Raw genomic sequence first — 21863 nt, 5'->3', positions numbered from 1 at the left:
GAGGAAGATGTGTTACATTTTTAATACATAACAGGTTGAATAACCACTCCAGTGTGAACTGCCAACTGGAACTCCACACCTCCATAAATTATTTTAATTTCTACAACAGTAGAGCTAGAGAGCAAAATCAGTAGGCTCTGCACACACTTACAAAAACCCACAACCCTTACAACCCAGACACTTGACAGGAGAGAACAGATGGAGGAGAACAAGGTTACTGTTGTAGTGAGGACAAGAAAAATATGGAGCTTATTAATAAAAATAATGGTATAGACATTTTCACATCAGCTAAAAAAATTTTGGCATTAGTTAGTACTAACTCTTTAAAGCATGTTAAATAGCAGACGATGTTTGTGCATTTTACACATGTTGAGGAACAATGGCAGCTAGCTTGCAAGAGTTTACAGCTAAGCTAGCTAAAGTGTAAAATAACTATCTTTGTCATTTCCTTCCAAGTATACTTAACACTGACACTTGTAATCTACGTAAGTAGAATTAGATGTATTATTTTCTATAACATCACAAGATATGATGTCATTAATTAGTTATAAATCTAAACACTGTCAGCTAAAATTTAAGTTAAATTAGAAAAACCATTGTTAAGTGAAGACATTCTTTAACAAAATCACTCCATTTGAGAAAATTCTGTTGCCTGGGCAACATGACTGCAAATTGCAGAGTTCAGACCATGATGTCTATTTTAAAGCAACAAAATACAAATCTTTGAAGAAAATACATCTAACAACCCGTTTGTATTGTACTAAAAGCTTATGCAAATGGTATGTTAAGTTAACATCAAAATGCAAATCTTTAAGGATTTAAGGTGAACCATTCAAAGTGCTACCAGGTTATTAGGCCCAATTATGTGTGTGACAGATGCAAAAGATTGAGAAAGGTCAAGGTGTGAAATGAGATATAGCAACCAAAGTGTGCAAAGAATACACAGGACACAGGAAAGCATAATAACGCATTCTGCAAGAGTGGATCAAGTGCACCAGCAAATCGTCAGGGGAGGAAAGCGTTAGTATGATGAATGCCAGAGGGTTAACTGGCTTTTTGCTTTAGCTTTTTACTTTGCAATTGGTTGTGATCATTCAGCAAATATCACCAAATCAGCAAATCGGTTTGGCCCGATAAAACTGTCACATGGTATTTGGGGCATTATTTGCCTTTGTGTCTGTTTTTGCAATCTGTCTATGAATTGCCTTTACTTTTCTACAAATCACCAGAGATCTGCAAATCTGCTGGGAGAAATCTCCAGAGTTAGTGGTTTACTCCAATCATCTCTGAAGGTTCTCAGATGCCTGAAAAGGAGGGATGCTACCACTAGATTTAAAATATGCAGCACAAGAAAGAGAGAAACAGCACTAGAGAAGAGGCAGCTTAATTTTATTGTCCAGAACAATGGTGGTGGAAGCAGACAATTTGTAAACAGAAGAACAACAGCATTAATTTGCAAAGAGCATACCCAGTTTAAGGAATCCAAGTTACTTCTATGACAGGGTAGCATGCCAGGCTTTGTGAAGAGCAAAGAAACTGAAGATACCATATAGCTGTCTTGAGCAAAAATTTTGACAGTCTTATGTGACATTCTCAGAAACTACAGAAATTAAATCTAGGTGAAACTCCTGCTAAGTGGATGAAAAACTGATCAGAAAACTAATTCATGACTTACTGACAGTCTAAAAACACACTGAATGGTTTTCACAGGACCCTACCCGAGGTTCATCAGTATTTAATTTTTTCATTAGCAACCTGGATGATAGAGTACAGAGCCTGCTTATTAAATTCCTAAATGAGATGAACCTGGAAGGAGGTGCAAACTGATCTGAGGATTAGAATGAAAATGATTGCTGGGAACTCAAGAAATGTATGAGGAGAAAAAAATAGGATTTTACTCAATAGAGAAAACTATAATCTAGATTTATGTTCAGGGATTATAGAAGATGGAGCTAGACTCTTCCCCAAGGTGCACAGAGAAAGAACAAGAGGCAACTGGCACAAGTTGCACCAGGGGAAATTTTGTTTGGGCACAATTAAAAGACTCTTCACTAGGAGAATGGCTAAGTACTAGAACAAGTCCCAGAGAGGTGGGAGTGCTCCAGCCGTGGGAACTTTCCCAGACTTAGTGGGAAAGGCCCTGAGTAACCTCACCAGCTCTGGGGCTGGCCCTCCTCTGAGCGGTAGAGCTGGACTAGAGATGTCCCAAGGTCTGCTCAACTTGAATCGCTTGGGTGAGTCTGTGATACCAGGCACGGACACATGCCACAATGCAGCAGGCAGCAGTCCTGCTGTAGAAGATCTGAGGACTGCACGATAACAAGCTCAACATGAGTCAACAAAGTCACATTGTGGCAGGGAAAGGGAAAATTGCTAATTTACAATTAGCAGCCTCACCTCTAACATGTGTGATGTAATCTCTCTGTTCTGTGCAGAACAGAGCGTCAGCTGGAGTAAGCTACTTTGGGGAACTGAATTAAATAAAAGATATGGGGAGAATCCACAGTAAATCAACAGTAATGATCAGATTATGCTTTCAAGGTCTCTGCAGGAAAACCTGCATGTTCTGGGACACTTAGTCCACAGAACAGAAGATGAGGTGGGGAAGGGGTGATGAGGCCATAAAAGCAGAAAGAAGGCAGCTGCAGCAAGGACAAAAATAATCTGTTTTTCATAACCAGGGAAAAGTGAAGGGCTTAAAATTCAATAAGAAAGATTCAGGTTAGATGTCAGAAAAAGCCTTCTGACAGCAGACACAACTAAGCACAGAGACTGTGTTAGGAAGCTGCAGTCAATATCCAGCATAGGAGGGTCTCAGGAGCAGGTCACACAAACATCAGTCATAAAACATTCAGACAGTGCTGATCCTGTGCGTGGGAAGAACAGCACACAAAATGGTCTCAAGTTTCTTCTCAGTCTTATCTGCATATGGCCTGCCCAATAGGTGGTTGACACTGAATGAGGGAAGCACAGGAAACATCTAACCTTAACTTCAGGAGGTTTTCAGTGTGGTCTCCAATAGCATTTTTATTGCGAAACAGGACTAGGTCTTTTTTGGGTACATGTATGATGAGGTAGGCGGACATCTGGCAGGACCACCAGTCTCGAAGAGTGACAGTCAGCAATACAAAGCCCATCTGATGGTCAGTTACAAGCTCATTCCTCAGGGATGGCCATGGCAGCTGGCACCATGTGGTACCTTCATTAACAGCCATGACGATGAAAGGGAAACCACTGTCAGCCAGTTTAGAAGCAGTCAACAGGCAACAAGAGCCAGGCTGTTCCTCAGAGGGGCCTCCAGCAGCTGTAGGAATGGCCACAAGGACTGGCAGAGACAAGCACCAAGCCCTGACTATGGCCTCCAGCAACCCTGTGGGATGGAATGGGACACGACCAGAAGGGGTGACTGGATGGCAAATGGCTTTGCAGGAAAGCCCAAGGGACCCCAGAGGCCATCATGACCCAGCGCTGGCAGCGCCCTCGGGCAGTGAAGGCTGAGCTCATCCTGGGTGGCGATGGCTGATGGCAGTCAGCAGGTGTGGGCAGGGATGGCTCCCCTCCACTCAGCACTGGTGAGACCCATCAAGATACTGGGGCCAGACTGGGATCACCAGCCCAGACCCCCTCACAGTCAGGGATATCCTTAGTACCCTTGGATGAATCCCATCTAGCTCCATAGACTTATGAACGTTCAAATAACATAACAGGTCACTTACAGTTTTCTGCTGGATTGTACAAGTTTCATCTCACTCCCTGCCACCATCTCCCAGTCAGGGGGCTGGGTACGGTGAGAACAATTGGCCTTACGAATAAAGACTGAGGCAAAAAGGCACTAAGTATGTCAGCCTTTTCCTCATCTTTCATCACTTTGTTTCCCCTCACATCCAATAAAGGATGAATGTTCTCCTTAGTCCTCCTTGTGTTGTTAATATATTTATAGAATGTATTCATTGTCTTTTCCCGTAATTGCCAAATTGAGTTCCTATTGGGCTTTGGCCCTCCTCATTTTCTCCCTGCACAACTTCACACCAGCACTGAAGCCCTCCTGAGTTCCCTGCCCCTTCTTCCAGAATTCTTCCAAAAGAATTCATAAATTCCTTTTCTTCCTGATTTCCTGAAGAAGCTCTCTGTTCAGCCACGCTGGTCTTATGATAGTTATCATACTATTCATTTTACATGTGAAATTATCACAGCTACATTATCCCCAGAGAGCTAGGGAAGAAATCCAGTCATGATGCAGAGATATACATCCTGCTCTGCAGTTTGAGGGATGAGTCACAAACTAAACCCCACAGGACCTGCTGAGCACCTCCCCACTGATGCCATGGGCAGCCCCATCAATTGCTCAGACCCAAAGACTGCCTCTTACCGAGGGAATCCCACACTAAGGTGTTTGCCCATGTCACAAAGTCTAGGTGAGTGGTACCTCACCCCATTACAAGTGGAAGAGATGAAGCCACTCACTCGTTCCGTGCTGGACACATCCACGAGCCTGGTCACCTCCTGCCCACACCACCATGCCGAGATGGGTACCTTGGCTGCCCACCAAATGAGGCATGCAAGAAACTGCTGCCAATCCCCATGCTGCTGCCCAGCACATCCCCTGCCCTACATCAGGCCATCATGAACCAGACAATGCTGAGCAACACCTCTGCTCTGCAGGGGGGGCGATCTTTGCACATGTACCCTCGATTCAGGCAACAATTTCTTTATGTCAAGCCAAACATTTTTCTGAAACACTGACAGCGGAGTTAAGAGTTATCTAAAACCTCTGGCTTGTGCTTGAGCTTCATGGTCAAGATCAGTCTTGCCAGCTGAGAAGCGCTGATGTCAGCACAAGTGATTGAGAACACTTGCAGAGCCAAAGAAGCTCTCTACAACGACAAAGCCTGTATTACTCATAACGAGAAATTGTGTTTACCTATAGCGTAACTACCTAACCCCAAAAAACTCTTATTTACTCAGCATATGATAATCCTGTACATGGAAAAGTTCAACCATAAGTATCTTGAGGACAAAGAAATTTGTACAAAACTGACGTTTACTGATCATTAAGAAACTTGTCTGCACTTCTAAAACTTACATTAGAAGTGTTTGGGATAAGCTAACACAAGCAATCCCATAGCCCCATTGGAATACAAGATTGACAGGAAAGAAACCAGGATCTATGCTTAAAGATGTTTAGTTTCAGCTTGATACCAAGGTCACCTGCTCACATTCATACTGAGCTGAAGCTTTGCTTATGCAAGACTATTATGATTATATTTTTCAAATAATATCACTGAATTAGTATCCATTGATAATTAAAACCTTCAATGCTGAGTTCACTTTTTGATAGGTTCTCATAGCCATCTTTATTGGCTGTAAAAGCTACATTGGTACAAGTTCATACATTTATAATAATTTTCCAGTATCCAAAGCAGAGTGGAAATCACACAGACAAATGGATACAGCACATAACCAGGCTGTGTTTTATAGGCAACTTTTCTTATTTTGGTATCATAAGCAGCACTCGGGCACAACAGCACTGGAGTGTCTGATGGGCCCTAAGGGCCTCAGTTTAGACATCAGAAACATTCCTTAGGAGACAATGGAAAAACCACCTTGCCCAAACAAAATGTTTTGTGGCAAACACAGATGAGAAGCCTCCACCAGAAAAGCCAAGTCACAGGTCCAGAAAAGTATCTTCCATTACTGCTGGGAAAGGAGTACTGTAAAAATACATGCAGAAAGATGACTTACCAGTGACAACACATGCATGTAAACACAGATGTCAACTGGAAATAACCCAGTACTGACAGCTGGATTCATTTTCCTTTGAACTACCATGGGAGCCCAAGCTCATCTCCATCGCCCCTCTCCTTCTGAGCCTGAAAACAAAAGCTACTGCATGCCTGTTGCCATTCCAGATCCTCCTCACAGGAAGTCAGTGCCTCAGAGGACTCAAATAAGCAGGTACACAATAAGCTAGCATGTGAACAAGATTGCTTGATGAACTGCAGCTTATCACCAAGCCTACATGTACATTTGCGCTATGGATGACACTGAGGCAACTGCATACCTGCTGCAGAGAGCTCCTGAGGTCCTTCATTCGTGCACTAGCTGCAAACCGCTCCACCAACACGACTTCAGCTCTGAGGTGGTGCAGCAATCCAGTACACCTGGAGAAGGCAAGGGCCAAGCTCCAGGTGTCCAGACCAGAAATATCTGGAGTTGAGAAATTAAACAAGTGATTCTGAAATGACTCAGCCACTGAAAACACATCAGCCAGGAACATACAGGGGCAGTGTAAGTAACTTCCAAAATGCTCTCCATATAATAAAAAAGAGCTATCTCGACATTGAGAACACAAAACACAGACTCCATGTTAGAGATATGAGATTTGGGAAAGAAAACTGTGAAATTAGCGGTATTAAGATAAAACTTGGATGCTCCTTAAAAGGAAACTGCTGGCATCTACAACAGGTCACTGAAAAATACAGTGCAAGGTTAAGTCATCTATAAAAACATGAACTTCTACTTTTTAAGCAGGTGTAAGGGCAACTGGAAAAGCTACTTTTATTAAATGAAGGGTTAAAAAATAACCCAGAGTTTTAAAGTAAAAGCATGCCAGTTTGTGACCTCTGGCTTAATCCCACCAGAGTACTGGGCTCCTGAGAAAAAAAAATACTTAAGTGAGCCCTTGAGACATCCAAAAGCCACGGAGGAAAAGGAAAGCGTGACCTGATGCACTGGCAGTGACAATCCAGGTGATAAGAAACCACAGAACTTAACACAGCTGAGGCAGGGTTTTACCCCATCTCACACCAACCACTCAGAAGAGCTGTGACTGATGAACCCAAGGGAAAAAGAGACACAGGCATGGGTAGCAGAAACTAGGTGGTTTGTATGGCTACTGAGCAGAAGCAGTTTAGGATTCTCCTGCTGTTTACAGGGAAATCTCTATATGGAAGAGATAGGGTTCCTCTGTTGACAGCAGCTCTCCAACCTGACACTACATGGTAGACTGCTGAGAGACAGAAGTGGCACAGTTGGCCCAGCCTCTGATACAGAGGTAGCAAAATCAGCAGGTATCTTAGAGGACACAGGGAAATAAGCCAGATGGGCTCTTCCCATGTCTCATCTCTGTCTGTAATAATGAGGACATTACAGTATGGATGCATGGACAGCTAGATGGGGAAAAAAATGTTCGTTGGATGGTTCAGGTCAAAGTGATTGTGAATAGGTCTTTCTCTACCTGACAGCCACAGACAGGTGGAACACCACAGAGGTCATCAGGTTTGCAGGTACCTCCAGACTGGTGATGATCAATATACTCAAGGGCAGAGCTGCAATCGAGAGGGACCTGAACAGGCTGGAGGAATAGGCCAGGAGGACCCCCAGAAAATTCAGAATGGACAGATGCAAAGTCATGTATCTGGGAAGGAAGCAGCCTTGGCAATGACAGGCTGAGGAGCAGTTCAGCAGAAAAGGCCCTAGAGAAAACAAGCTGGATGAGAGCCATAGGGACAATGACTTTTACAAGAGTAGAGGGTGTCTTCTTCCGTCATACACACTTGTTAATGTAGACTCCAACAATCAAACTGTCACCTGGACATCAAACCTCGTGAGACAGGAAGGCTGTTTCACATAGCTCATTGACAGCATCCGATGTGGATCGTCAATAAAACTTCATCAACAGGAGGATTTCTGATGGACCCAGAAAGTCTCATCCAGCATCCTACTGGAAATAGCCCAGGCAGTGCCACATCAAGGTTAGGGGAGACTATCTGCACATAATATGCTCGCCTGAGAATCAACAACTGTTCTGATAAAGTTCAGCTTGCAAAGGTAAACGGTTTCATTTCCAAGTCAAGTCATGTAATCTGCATACTCAGAAAGGGACATAGCTGTTCCCAGAATTTGGAAGGTCATCTCTTTTGGAATCACTCTGTGAACTGACATTAAGGAAAAAAAAAAAGAGAAGCCCAAAACATTGCAAATGAACAGTAGCTAACACTTCTTATTCAATTAAAAAAAAAAAAAAAAAGAAACTGTAGACAGGCTGACCTGGAAGACTTGGAGCTATCAACAGTCCCATGCTTGAGCTAAAATGGGGCTTTTGGGCCCACAGGCAGCGTGGGGGCCCCAGGTGAGGCTGGTCAAGGACATTAAGGACTATGAGTGCCCTCAGGGCTCTGACAATACAGCCCTGCAATGGAAGTGGTTATCTTCCTTGACACAACGTTAACCTCCAGACAAGGCAAATTCATGAAAACTGTCCCTGAAAAGGGCCAAGAAAAAGAGACAGAAATAAGGAATGGATCATTCAGCTGTTGGCAACTATTCAGCACCCAAGCATCTGATGCTGTACGATCCCAACACAATAATATCCTATCAGAAGCAAGAAAAGACAGAAAAGGGAGTCTAGAGGACAAAGGGGCATGTGGCATCCACAGAGCTCCTTCCTAGTCCTTGCACAGAACAGGAAGGCTGGAGCAGGCTTAGGACAGATAGCATGAAATCTTTGACTGCTCTATTCAAAGAGCCCAGCTTGCGGAGCTGTTGTGTCCAAACAGGATCAGTTTCCTTCCACCTCACATGCATTGTGACCACAGGGATGAGGGATCTGCAACGGGAGAGGCAGAAGGGAGCGATGCAGGAACGACCCCACATGAAGCTTCTGCATGAGAGCCCTAGAGCCATGCTGACAGTTCATTGTTCTGTCCAAACCATGTCCCATAGCGTCTAACCCTGTTGGGGGAAAGGGAGATGTCCTCCTCCTCCCCCAGCAGGGTCAGACTGACCACTCAGCAACCATCCACTGTGTTTGCACAACCGTCTACTTGTATGGCTGTCTACACATTACAATCATCTTCTGGATGCCTTTCTGTTGTTTAAATATGACGGTGGGTTCACCACATCCCAACTGCAACTGTCAGTCTTCACAGTCCTGGCTTGAGTGTTTGGCCTTCCCATCGCAGGCCCCTGACCCACAGTGTGCTCCACTGGCCAATGCCCCAAGTCCAGTCAGTGAGCACCTGAAGACACATGGGAGGTTTGCTCTTTGTGAGACAACTAGTGCTTTAGTAGCACTTTGTTTCTGATTCCCCACCAGCGACACTGTTAAAATAGCCAGAAGGAAAAAAAAAATTACATTATTTTTGTCCAGTGTATTTTGAGTATGCAGTATCCTATCTGAAAAATGATTTATCCAACCTTCAGTGAGAAAAACATATTTGGATGATGCTAGGGAGCTTTGGGAAGGACTACATCTGCATACAGGACTCTCATACAATTTATGGAAGTCAAGCCAGCTAAGAACAATGGAAGACAGATGTAGGTATAAAACCTGGCTCGATAAAACAATAAGTTGAAGATTTCCAGAAGCTGAAAAGGTACTATGGGAAAACTCTTACCCTAAACCTACCCTGCTTTGGCAGTCCTCTCTGAAGCCTGCCACTAGACACAAAGAGTTGATAATGCTCCCAGCACTCCTGCCCCACAGTACAGACCACGTGCTGCAGTCCACAAGTGCTCCATCAGACCATTCTGCAGCTGGAAGAACTCAACACACAACACGGTGAGATGTGGCATTACCTCCCTAGGTAAGGAACATGCTGATTTGCCTCATGGATGATAACCAAAGAGATTACAACTTTTAAACCCTCTAAATTACTCAGTGTTATCTGAGTGAGTCATCTCAGGCCACTGACACCACGCTATCTGATTAACAGTAACAATCAAATTAGCACAAGGTATATGCAGTAAACTGACTAAATAGCCATGTAGAAGCAGAGGCATTTACACAAGCTCCCAGCAGCCACAGAACCGCTCTGGCTAGTGCACACTCCTTTGTACAGGCTTGGCTTTCCTCTGCTGTGCTGAAAATCAGTCACAGAGAGGTAGCACCTCTTTACCATGGCTACACAAAGACGAACCATGAGAAAGTGCCAGACTTTGTAGCATATAGTAACTTAATAACATGCTGAAATCTTGAGCAAGCAATCTAAGCAAGGAGTCAGAGCGCTTCTGTTTGAAAGCTGGGAGCACATAACAGTAATATCAAATGCTAGTTTGGATCAGGTTATACTTGTCAATAAAAAACTGTTCAGATTACCAAGCATGATTTTAATTCTCTGGATCAGAAACTTCCAATTGGTCAAACTACTTCAAAAAAGAAGACAAACACTGCTTATCCCTTCTTAGAACTCACTAGGACTCTGCATGACACGAGCAAAATCAGAACAGAAGCCATTTGTTCTCTCTCCACCATCTGCTACACAACCCCATTTCCTTCAAATGCCCAATGCAAAAAGGTTGCCCTTTCTCCATCTCTTGATTCCAAAAGTACAGCCCATTCAACAAGGAGGCAACAGTTTCCTGGAAAAAGTACTTCCCTGGAAATGAATATTTTCACATGACATCTAAGAGCAGTCAGATGGGAAAAACCTCAGTTCCCAGAGGAAAACTCCCTGGAAAGCAACAGTTTGAGCACAGCAGATCTTGCTGCCTCCATCCACACAAACCCTTTCATGACCCATCTCCCAAGGTGGGAGATTGGGTGGAACATGCAGAAGAAGGTCTGAGTTAAGGTGGATTCGTGGAGAAAAGGCTCCCATAGGATGGGGTCCCCACCAAGGGCTGAGCTCACGCACCCTTCAGCATTCGCTGCTGTTAACGAGGCACAGTGCTCACTGTAATTCAGAGCAAAGCTGTCTGTGGTGGCACTCTACTTGTGTACGTGAGCACGCCTCCGGAGCCAGTCCCGCTGTGCTCTCTGGGCCGTTGTGGAGGGGAGGACAAGCCTCCCCTTCTCTGCAGACAACTGCAGTTCATCACACAAATGACACTCACAGCTTCACCGGGTATGACGAGACAACAGCCACTTACTAGGTGAATTTATTCTATTACTGGTGTACCCCCATGGCACAAATCTATGTTAAAGTTCCCACATGTGACAAAATACCAGACAGGCTATAAGGAATGCTCAATTTGACCTTCCAGGCCTCTTCTTCCCTTAGCATTCAAGCCAACACATAACACAGCTTGTAAGCAACATGGCCTCAGTCTTCCTAAAGAAATTACTTTTAAGAATATAAGCTATATAATCATTTCCTGAAACTACATATGCATTATTAGTTATGTACACACGAGAGCTTAATAATTGGTATCTCTACACAGCTGCCTAATTTGTATATGTGTACTTACCATCATTGTACGTACTCTTTTTGGGACTGTTTGCTCAATTTGCATTAAAATGTACTTAAAATTTAAATGAAATATCCTGATGCAGAATATAACACCATTCCCACAGCAGGCAGCGGGTTCTTCTGAGGCAACCACAGCCAGTTCACCGTGGCTGCCAGTAAGCAGGCAGGTTATGTCAGAGAGCACTTCAGCTCCCCCTGAGTACTTACGGCATTCAAGCTACACAAGCATTCAGTTCATTTGGAAGAAAGATCATCCCTCAGGACACAAGGCTCACTAGAAGTACCCACTTCCTCCATGCGAGAGACAACACTGGCACAGCACTATCCGAGTGTAGCAGATTTCCAGCATGTGCAAAATATCTGCCCAGTTTCCTACCCCTCTCCTCCCAGGACATGCTGCTGCTCAAGCATTTGTAGTTGCACACATGGAACAAGAGCGATTGCATCTGTAATAAGGCATCACTCAGCAGCCACTCATGATGCTTGCAGGGGCTGTGCAACATCATTGTGATGGTCATGCTTGAGATGCTTTGGCCTAGAGCCTCTATAAACAACATTGAAAGAGTGAAGAAAGGCATTTCTAAAGGGAAAATGGTTAGGGAGCTCATCTGAGGCTACCCGAGCTAGTACGTGATTAAGATGGTGACAGACACGCTCTACTCTCAAGGGACACCTGAAGATTAGTACTAGCTGGACAATGAGTCACAACATTTCTGAAAGGTCCTCAGGTAGAAGATTATGTTTCAACAAAAGCACAGGCAGAAATGTTATTTCAAGTTCAAGAACTTTTCAAAAGAAAGGCAAAGCAGACTGAAGGGAAGAGACCTCCTGTATCACAGACTGCAGCCTGTGATAATTTGCAGGCAATCACCTTCCCATGACTTGCAAACTTCGGAAGGAGTCACACTGCAAAGTGACCAAGTTTCCCTTTTCCATCTGTTTTACCTAGCATATTTACATGAAAGCTATTCCAGAATTTCAATCCATTTCAATAGTGGTTTGAGGTCTTCTAACTCCCATTTTAAGTTTATTAACAGCAAGCTCAGGTGCAAAACTGTCCTTTATTCCTGGGGATTTTGCTCCCTCACTAACATTTACTGCAACACTTCTACAGAGCGCAATAAATTCCTCCTTTCCACCTCCATTACACTGACAGAACAAGCAAAGCTCTTTTAGTTTCCCACCATAAGATACCACCTTCATAGTCCTTCCCATGTACAGTATGATCGCTTTCCTCCCTCCCACTCCAGTGTCAGAATAGGCGTCCTGAATCAATGGTTTTGTTCCAGTAAATGTTATCCCAGGCACACCCAGGGGACATGTCAGAGGCTGCCACTGCCCCACAGAGCTCCTCTGGCATGGAGGGACTGGGGTCCAGAGCTCACTGTCTCACCTGGAATGCCGTCTGGCTGTTGTAGTTGCGAATCTCTTTGCTCGCACCACGGAAGAGGAGAACCCGAGCACAGCTCTCCTGGGAAAGCAAGCAAGGAGGAAACAGGAAGAGATTGATTAGCACTGCAGACTGGTGACAACAAAGAAGCAAACCACATGGTTTCATTGCACTCAGAAAACCTCCGTTGGCAAGAGCAAGGAATATAAAAGGAACCGGAATCCCCATGAACTGGTTACCTCTGGCACCAAGCTGACCAATTCCATCTACCTGTGTGCCAGCTATAGGTGTTGCCACCATAATCAAGCCCTATACTCAGTCCAAGACCACACCTATGAGGCACGCTGACCACTACACATTCCCAGGTATTGCTATTTCCTAAAGCCTTTTATCACTTTTGTTTTGAATGCTCTGTACTTCTGTGCTGTTAATTCCACACGTTTATGGGCCCTTGTACTCCTTAATGCTGCTCTGCCTAACCAACCCAGTGGGCATAAACCCAGATATCAGAGTCCTGGGTCTGCAGAGTGCACCCATCACATAACAAGCCACAAATCAGCTTCTATTGCAAATTATAAGAGTATTCACCTTTTAAAACATTGGCATCTTGGAATCTGAAAAATTCCCTTTATAGCAAAAACAGAAAATAGAATGTATAAAATCTGTAGGAAGGAATAAAACCTACAGGAGAAATCCTTAGATACTGACCTCTACATCTTGGAAAGAGAGCAGTGGGAGGGTAAGATCAGAGAGGGCTCTTCCACCACCCTTGATTTCTTCTGAACTGAGATCAGTGACCCTGAGGGCAGGGTACTCTGCATTGCCTGGTCACCCTTCTTTAAAATTCAGAGATTGGCAATAAGATGTTCATAGAATATCCTGAGCTGGAAGGGACCCACAAGGATCATTAAGTCCAGCTCCTAGGTCCGCACAGGATCACTCAAAAAATTAGACCATGTGTCTGAGAGCATCGTCCAAGCACCTCTTAAACTCCAGCAGACTCAGCACTGTGACCACTGCCCTGGGGAGCCTGTTCCAATGCCTGATCACCCTCTCAGTAAAGAACCTTTTCTTTACACCCAGCCTGAACCTCCCATGTCACAGCTTCTCACCATTATGAGCATTTGTATCAGGGATAGCACCCCAGCCCACATGCCTGCCCCAAAGGCTGCAAAAGCCACAGGACATACCCAACAAGCCCTGCTTGGGGCATGTGCCCTCCCCAAAGTTACATGCAAGCACCTGGACCAAATTAGCACTCTCCACCCAGGCAAACTGCTCCCTCCAGCCAGTGATGGGGGCTCGCTGCACTTGGTGTGAAGAAGGAATAGGAACCAGAGGAAAAATGACAGAACAAGTTAGGCAGCAAATCAGCAAAAATATTCTGGGAATGGGACTAGACTGAACCACAGACTCTTCCTCCTGGTCACCAGGCTCTTGAGAAACCTAACATCAGACTGGTGCTGCAAACAGAAACAACCTCATCCCAAGATAGAGGGTGTATACAATTCAGAAAAACTTTTCTAGGCCTGCAAACAGTAATAGTAATCAGAAGATGCCCCAGCCCAGCATTGTTCCCTCAGGCAGGCTGGTTCCTCATCTACGTTTTCTTTGTTCTCATGCCCTGAATCACACAGAAGTACCTGGTTATAGAGAGCACAAATATGAAGAGCGGTATTTCCTGAGGCATTCTGTGCAGTCATATCAGCTCCATAGAAGAGAAGATGCTCCAGGTGCTGAACATGGCCGTAGCGACATGCCTGCTCAAAATGCAGAAGGGGAAAAAAGAAATAGAAAAATAAAATGAGAGATCAGCAGGAAAGTGATAAAATTCATAACATCCTCCTACCTCTTCTGGATTCATCTATGCTAGAAAAGTTCTATTAGACAGGAACAGTAACCTGAAGAGTTCCATTAACACCCATGCACACTCACTGCTCCTCCTTACAGCAACATATACACAAACACTTATCAGATAAATTACCTTTACACTGATTGCAAATTTGGGCTCGGCATCATGCAGGTATCAGGGCCTCCTCCAGATCATTTGCTACATCAGTAATAATTATCTGCTGAAAAAAGCCCTGAAGCACAAGCAGGCAAAGCAGAGTGCAATAGATCCAGATCTAGTGTGGTTCCTCTGTGCTTGGTCCATCCTGGGATGAGCAGACCTCAAAGATCAGCCATGGCAATGCAGGATGAGGCAGGAAGGAGGAGAGTCATTTCCCACAAATCAAGATCACAAACACCTCTTGTTTTTTTCACTCTGTCCATCTGTCCTTTGATGTACCAGTACTCATTCACCTTGCAAGGCCTGAGAGCTGAGTGCTTTGGGAGGCCACAGGCCCAAAGGCAGCCTGCCCTCCTGACAGTGCCAGACCGGGGGACTTGAGGCAGAGCCAGCACACTCTCCCTTCTCCAGAAGGAGCTCAGTCTTGAAGCACAAAGCCAGCTCAGGTCCCCTCACCCACCTAGCCCATCTCTTTCTTCCCTGTGCCACCAGGTGCGGATATAACTGTGTTTTTGTAATCAGGATGCCTCAGGCTTGATCGAGGTCCCAGATCACTGTCCTGGCACAGCTGTAATCTGGGGAGGATCCCAGACCCCACTGACTGAGGCCAGCATGAAACGGCCTGAGTGTTAGGCCTTGGGTAGGACACAGAACCGGCACTCCCCAAGCAAATCCCCAGACAGGACCCCGGACACCACCCTCCCCCCATGCCAGCCAATCCTGCCATGCAGTGCCACTACTGCCCGCCAACAAGACACCGCATCCCTGCGGCACCTCTGGGGACAGGACAGGCCTCTTCACTGACAGTATGGCAGTGGTGGCCCCAGCTAGACCTTGTCCATTGTCTGTCTCACCTGGTGGATCTCCTGCCAGCCGTTCTCATCCACGCAGCCCAGCCGGGCGTAGTCATGCAGCAGGAGCTCACAGCAGTAGGGATCCCCCCCGACCATGGCGCTGTGGTACAGGGGCGTCAGCCCTCGGCTGTCCTTGTAGTCTGGGGAGGCACCCAGGTCCAGCAGCGTCTGCAGGAGAAGCGCCTCCCTTGTCCTGCAGCTCCAGGCAGCCACACAGGACAACCCACCCCATGACGGACTGGGGTGCTGCGGCCATGGCAGCAGGTGGTGCTCACCCCTTCCCTCCCCAGGACTCAGGTCATTAGTGCCACATTTTTGTAACAAGCTGTGCTCCCCAACTGCAGCACAAGACAGGTACTTCGGTCCCAGGAGGGCACAGTGATGTGGCGGGCAGTGACATGAGGCCAGGTCGGGAAGTGGAGCGGCTGGCACTGGGGCACAGGGACCAAGCCGTGACTCACCAGCAGCGCCGCATGGTTGCGGCACCGCACAGCCTTGTGAAGAGCTGTCATTCCCTCCCGTGTCCGGAAATCCAGGTGTGCTCCCCCATTGCGCAGTGCTTTGATCATCTCGGCACCAAGTTCCAGCTGAGCCGCTGCAGTCAGGGGACACTCTGCAGAGCCCCAAGAGAGAGCGGTGAGAAACACGTGAGCATGCACACAATGGGCATCGCAGCACCGCCGTGTCTCCTGCCTGGGCTCCAGCAATGCTGGGTGTTCCCTGCTCCCCTCAAGGGAGCTGCACTAAGCCCCACATTTGCTCCCAACCCACTCGGACACCAGTGGATCTTCCCAAACATGGGGATGTAGCAGGTCTTGGCCATGGGCTGGAGACCGACCATCAATTTTGTGTGGGTGTGGGATAAGAACCTGGAGGAGATGGGCAAGGAAAGTGCTGTCAGTTTAACAAATGGCAGAAGCGTCATTGCCGGCTCTTACACTGCAGCAAGGGACACATCTGGGCACAGCATTTATACAAAGGGGAAAAGAAGAACAGGGTTAAAAGGATATCCTTGTTCCATTTGTCCCCACCGTAAAGCATGGACAAGGGATATTGTTTTGGGGGAAGAAGCTGTGCAACCCAGCAGCACTGCCAGCATACACGGAGTTGTCCTGAGCCCTTTCACACACAGCTGTCCTGTGGCTGGTCCTCATCATATCACATCACCGCAGCAAGCTCCAAACATGAAATGCTCACCCCCTAGAGGTGATACGCCCATGCACCCACATGACAAACCCTCCCACCACTGACAAGCCTGACTTGTTGCACACAGAGCCCACACAAACTCGCCTGGCTGACTGCAGTCCAACCTCTGACCAAGAAACAGTCCCAACTCCCAGCTCCCCAACTCCAGGAGTGCCCAGTGCATTAGGACTTAGTCCACTTAGGGGTATAATTAGAGTTGGCAGTGGAAGAATTACAAACATCCCCTTCAACAAGCCTTCCTCATGCAGTGCACCCCCAACAGCCCCCCGACCACTCTCTGCATTTGCTTTGCAGATGGGAGCAAGAGCCCTGGCGCAAATCTGTTGCTCTCTGTTGGTGCACGCAGCTCCAAAAAGCAGAAAGACCCCTCTGCACCAGACGGGCACTGCCGCTTCCATCAGGAGTTGCTACCTCTGTCCGTCAAGCACCTGACTGCAGCCTTCATCTGTCAGCTAAGCTCCGCCTTGATGGGTTTGCAAGAAGCACAGACTGCCTCCCTCTGCAAATGCATCTGCAGACACCCTATTGTGGTCCTTGTATGGACAAGCAAAAAAGTCTTCTTTCTCAAACAATTTTCTAGGTCTTCCCATCCAACCCCCCCATAGCATATATGGAGCAATGTGGACACTAGCTAGATTTCATCAGCTAGAAATAAAGTCATGTATTTTTTAGGAAGGTACCTAATTTGCACATAAATTAAAAACTTTCTATTTAGTAGAAATAACTATTAAAATGAGAATAATAAAACAGTTTCAGATACAAATTAAAAAAAAAAAGCAAGTGAATATTAATTCTAGTGCATTGCTATTAGCTAATTTTTTTAATGAGATAGGAAGAGGTCAGATGGGGTTCTGTGGCTTTACTAAAACTCTCAGGATTCTGTGATACAAGACACATACACACGCTGTTGTTATATATCACAGAATCACAAAACAGTTAAGGTTGGAAGGGACATCTGGAGGTCATCCAGCTCAACTCAAGCAGAGACACGTAGCGCAGGTTGCCTAGATCCATGTCCAGGAAGCTTCTGAAGTTCTCCAAGGAAGAAGACTCCACAACCTCTCTGGGCAGATATGAATATATCTTTGCATATGTGTCCAAGTCAAGGGTATAATGAATAAAATGAATTCATCCATTGGCCAATGGATGCAGAGGACAGGTGCAATACTTTCAAGTTAGAAAATAAGGGATTCATTTTAAACATGAAGGTAATTACCACTGTAACAACATATACATTATGCGGCAATGTAATAGTGTCCACGTGGCCAACAACGTCACCTAAGAAAAAGCAGTGGAAATATTGCCTTAGCTCAGCAAAAGCTGAGCAAATTAGCATTTGATGGAAAGTCCACATCCCTTCTCTCACTGCATGCAACCACCACGAGAGAGCAGTGCCAGACACAGCACCAGAACTGTGGAAAATGCCACTGCTTGGCACACCTACAGATGGATGCACTGCTGACATGAAGCAAAATGCCTGCCACAGCCCAGGTAGGTTCTCGCAAGACCTTAGTGGAGTATGCAGAGATGTCACTGTGGTTGCTGCCATTTGGAAGAGGTGGGCAACTGCGATGCAATGTCTGTTTAGACACAGCCCACTCTTTCCCCCAAGGCAGGATGGGGACGAGGGGTTCCAATTCAACCTTACCCCCACACACACACACACACCAAGGGAGATGAACAGTAAGTGACCACAGGGGAGTTCCTGGGGCAGGACAGCCTTTCTCCTCCACTCCACCAATACCAAAACCAACTGCTTTGCACCTCTCCAACTCTCATGCCCCAGCTCTTTAGCTATGGCCACCTCCAGCTGAAGGCAAAGGAATGGCTAGAGAGGAGAGCCTAGTGAGGTTACAGTACTTTAAGGACCACCACTTATTTTCTTTGCCAAATATCATTGCTTTATTTTCATTATCACTAACTTTCAGTTACTGTTTTTACACCATTATTATTGTAAAATCTGTTCCCTCTTTTTGATTATTTTTAATTATTTTGAAGGCATGCATTTGGCCCATGTGCTGTTATGAATACTCAGAGAATGCTATAAACTTCATGTTGTGCATGTGAACTGAAGTATCTTTGTCAGTCCCTGCTCCAGGCATCTTCCTCCATTCCTACATGCAGTTAAATCAGTGATCTTTTTTCAATATCAATTTAAATGAGACAGAATTTTCAAAGAGGCAAAAGACACAGAAAACAAATCTTCCTTTAGTTTCTGTTGGTAATGTACCAAATCTAATTATATATATACATACATATATACATATATATATCTTGAACTCCAGACTGAGAAAGGTCCAAACTGGGCATTTCAAGATTCACTGAATTAACTGCAGCTAGCAATTTGTCCACTAAATCTAATCTAATCTCTATCTAATCTAGGATTTTAATGATTACACTCTGCTAATTTTTGGAACTGTGCATATCCAAATATATATTTAAAGTAATTAACTAATAAACACACGAGATCCATAACAGGAAATGAAAACAAGCAAGACGGCACGTTGTACTTTGCACAGTGTAAAACACTGATTAATGCACGTAAGAAGGAGCTGTAGGTGGAACTCCTTGCCTTTGGGCTATCGGACAGCTGAACTTGCAACATGATTTGATACCGGTACACCCTTCTACACTCAAAAACGGCTCTGCTGGAAACAGCTTGCACAACAAAGTCAGCATCCGCTTATGCATGGCAGCTGCTCCTGTGAGCCTCGTCCCTGGCAGGGCTGAGATTAAATGCTGCAGTCAAAATCAGCAACAGTGAATTTTGGCCAGCAGATGAAAGCTGTGCTTGGGAGCACCACCAGCAGTCAAAGAAACAACAGACCAGGGAAGGAGCAGGTGACATGGTCGGGACCTATAAAGCTGCCAGTGGACATTTCCTTTAATCAGTGTGCGGTAAGAAGCAGAGGAGGTGATTGTTACAGCTGCTGTGGGGATTTCTTTGTGCAAATGGCACCACTGCAATCCACAAGCCTAACTGGTGAGTGCAGCACAGATCCGAACCGTCTCTGGGGGCAGGATGCAGGCAAACAGCTCTTCGCTGGGGCAGCCAGTGCAGGAAACAGGTACAGCTCCAGAAAAGCCTGCACAACTTAATTTCTGCTGCCTTTAAAGCAGCGTTCTTTCCACATTTCTGTCTTGTACCTGTGTTCTCTTTGTTTGACTAAAAGAAGCTCAGGATGAAAAGCATTGCTTATATTTTAATTGCATACGAGGTGCTCTGGCAATCCTCAGGCTGGTCAGTTCTGTGGACGCAGCGTCCGGACAAAGCTGCGTGCTGGGGAACAGGTCCGAGCTCCTGCAGCCGGAACCCGGCAACCCCCGGCACCAGGCGGCAGGGCAGGTGCTGTTCACACACCCCCCCAGAAGCCGGCAGCAAAGAGACAGCTTGATGGGACAGGCACAGCACGGCCATGTGGCTGTTCCTGCACACATCGCAGAAGGAAACCGCGGCAGCTCAGCAGGCGGTGTTTGTTTGAGACCTGGAGCTCATACGGCGAGGCGAAGGCAGCCACGAAAGCTGAGACCCCAAAGGCAGCTCCAACACAGGCAAGAACCACCTCTTCATTCAGATAACAGATTTTTGTTGTTGTTAAAAAGGAAAAAAACAATACTCCAGAACTTAACTTCAACCTTTTGGAAACAGGAGGATCTCTGTTCAAGCTGAGATGGCAATGGACTTGATATGAAAGTTATCATGCAAGCTACTAGAGAGGAGGGTTAAGTTATGCACAATGTTCCTATACAGAAATATAACACAAATAATAGGAAATATGTGCCTATGACAAATGCTATCTAGAAGTAGAACCTCACGGTACTGTTTTTCGGGTGTGGGTGAAAAACCTTACAAAATGACCTTTTATCTGCAATTGCAGTTGAGTGCAAACGCATCATCTTTCATTAATCTGCATAACACATTGAACTCAAAGTGATGCTACCAGTTTGAAAAAAAAAAAAAAAAAAGGCTTAAAGCAATTGGACTAACAGACTTTAAACTGAGAAGAACCATAACTTTACAAATCACAAGCCACTGAAATTTCTTCCAGTGTTTCTCCTATCTAGGCCACAACTGCTGGCTGAACCAAAGCACAACTTTCAGCTTTTAAAATTCAAATCAACAGAAAACATATCATATTTTAAAGTGAGTTATTCAGGTTCTTAATCAAGTAATGCTGCTTTTATACCTTGAATGCATTATGCCATAGCTAGCAGATAGTCTGCAGTACGGCACAGCCGAAGCAGGAGATCAGCAGGCTCCAAGTGCCTTGGGCAAACATTTACCCGTAATGGTAAGCAGAAGGTGCAGAAAGCACGGCCATGCACAGTAAGTATCTCTCCCCAATTACCTATTCCTGCAGCTCTTTGTCCTCACATCATATTGAGCCACAGTCCATCTTGCTGCACACGGTCAAGAAAATTTCTTTGTAAATGCAACAATTTCCTCTCATTGTTGCCATTCCCCTGTTGCAACCCTGTTAAATATTGAGCATTGCTTTCACATTTCTCCATTCTGAACTAATACTCAGCTTTGGGTCTTATTTTAGAATAATAGTAACTTCTAAAGTGTGTTTTTCACCCTTAAAATTTGCCTACAGAGCAAGTCTTTTTCTTTTAAACTGTTTAAAAAACTGTTAATCTTTCCTAGAGTATCTCACCAGCAATCCTGCAACACTGAAACATAAACTATGGCAAATTGGGCTGTGATGGTTTAAGAAACTGCACTTACCTGCTCTCTCCCCCTCAGCAGACCTAGGAGAAGGGAACGTGTCCCTGTGCTTCAGCTGCCTCCGTGCAGCTTAAAACCACTCCCAACAGCAGCTTAAGTGGAGATACCAAGCTTTGTGCTTGACTGAGCTGAGACAGCACTGTCCCTTCCTGTTGGCTCTGCTGTGAGGATGGCACCACAAATCACACAGTATTTTATGGTGCAGCCTGCATTATTCAAAGTACACTAGATGGATTTAACTCTGCAGAAGAACATTTCTCGAAATAGGCACGTCCTACTTACTTTGGGAAACTTTTCATAATACATAGAACCACAGAATGGCCTGGGTCGGAACGGACCTCAAAGATCATCTAGTTCCAACCCCCCTGCCATAGGCAGGGACGCCAGGGGAAGTGCACAGAAATGGTTCCATCCAGGACAATTCAGCAGAGGACAAGCATGCAACACCCTGGTGTGGACAGGCTGCAAACCTCCCTGCATC

The 21863-nt window shown here is 45.5% G+C and overlaps 1 protein-coding gene across 4 annotated transcripts in view; it reads right to left on the bottom strand.

The window, feature by feature from the left end:
• The window catches only part of SHANK3 (SH3 and multiple ankyrin repeat domains 3), a 390143-nt gene that overhangs the window by 281493 nt on the left and 86787 nt on the right, over positions 1 to 21863 (bottom strand). For all 4 annotated transcript variants that reach the window (XM_066992893.1, XM_066992848.1, XM_066992765.1 and 1 more), the window contains exons 7-10: positions 15909 to 16060; positions 15448 to 15615; positions 14226 to 14342; positions 12586 to 12663 (exon numbers count right to left, since the gene is read on the bottom strand). In XM_066992893.1, the coding sequence (XP_066848994.1) occupies positions 12586 to 12663; positions 14226 to 14342; positions 15448 to 15615; positions 15909 to 16060 (515 nt within the window). The remainder of the gene's footprint in view (positions 1 to 12585; positions 12664 to 14225; positions 14343 to 15447; positions 15616 to 15908; positions 16061 to 21863) is intronic.

The sequence above is a fragment of the Anser cygnoides genome, chromosome 1 (assembly GCF_040182565.1).
Source record: "Anser cygnoides isolate HZ-2024a breed goose chromosome 1, Taihu_goose_T2T_genome, whole genome shotgun sequence".
NCBI lineage: Eukaryota > Metazoa > Chordata > Aves > Anseriformes > Anatidae > Anser > Anser cygnoides.
The sequence above is the reverse complement of the archived record's forward strand: the minus strand, read 5'-3'. Positions and strand labels throughout refer to the sequence as shown.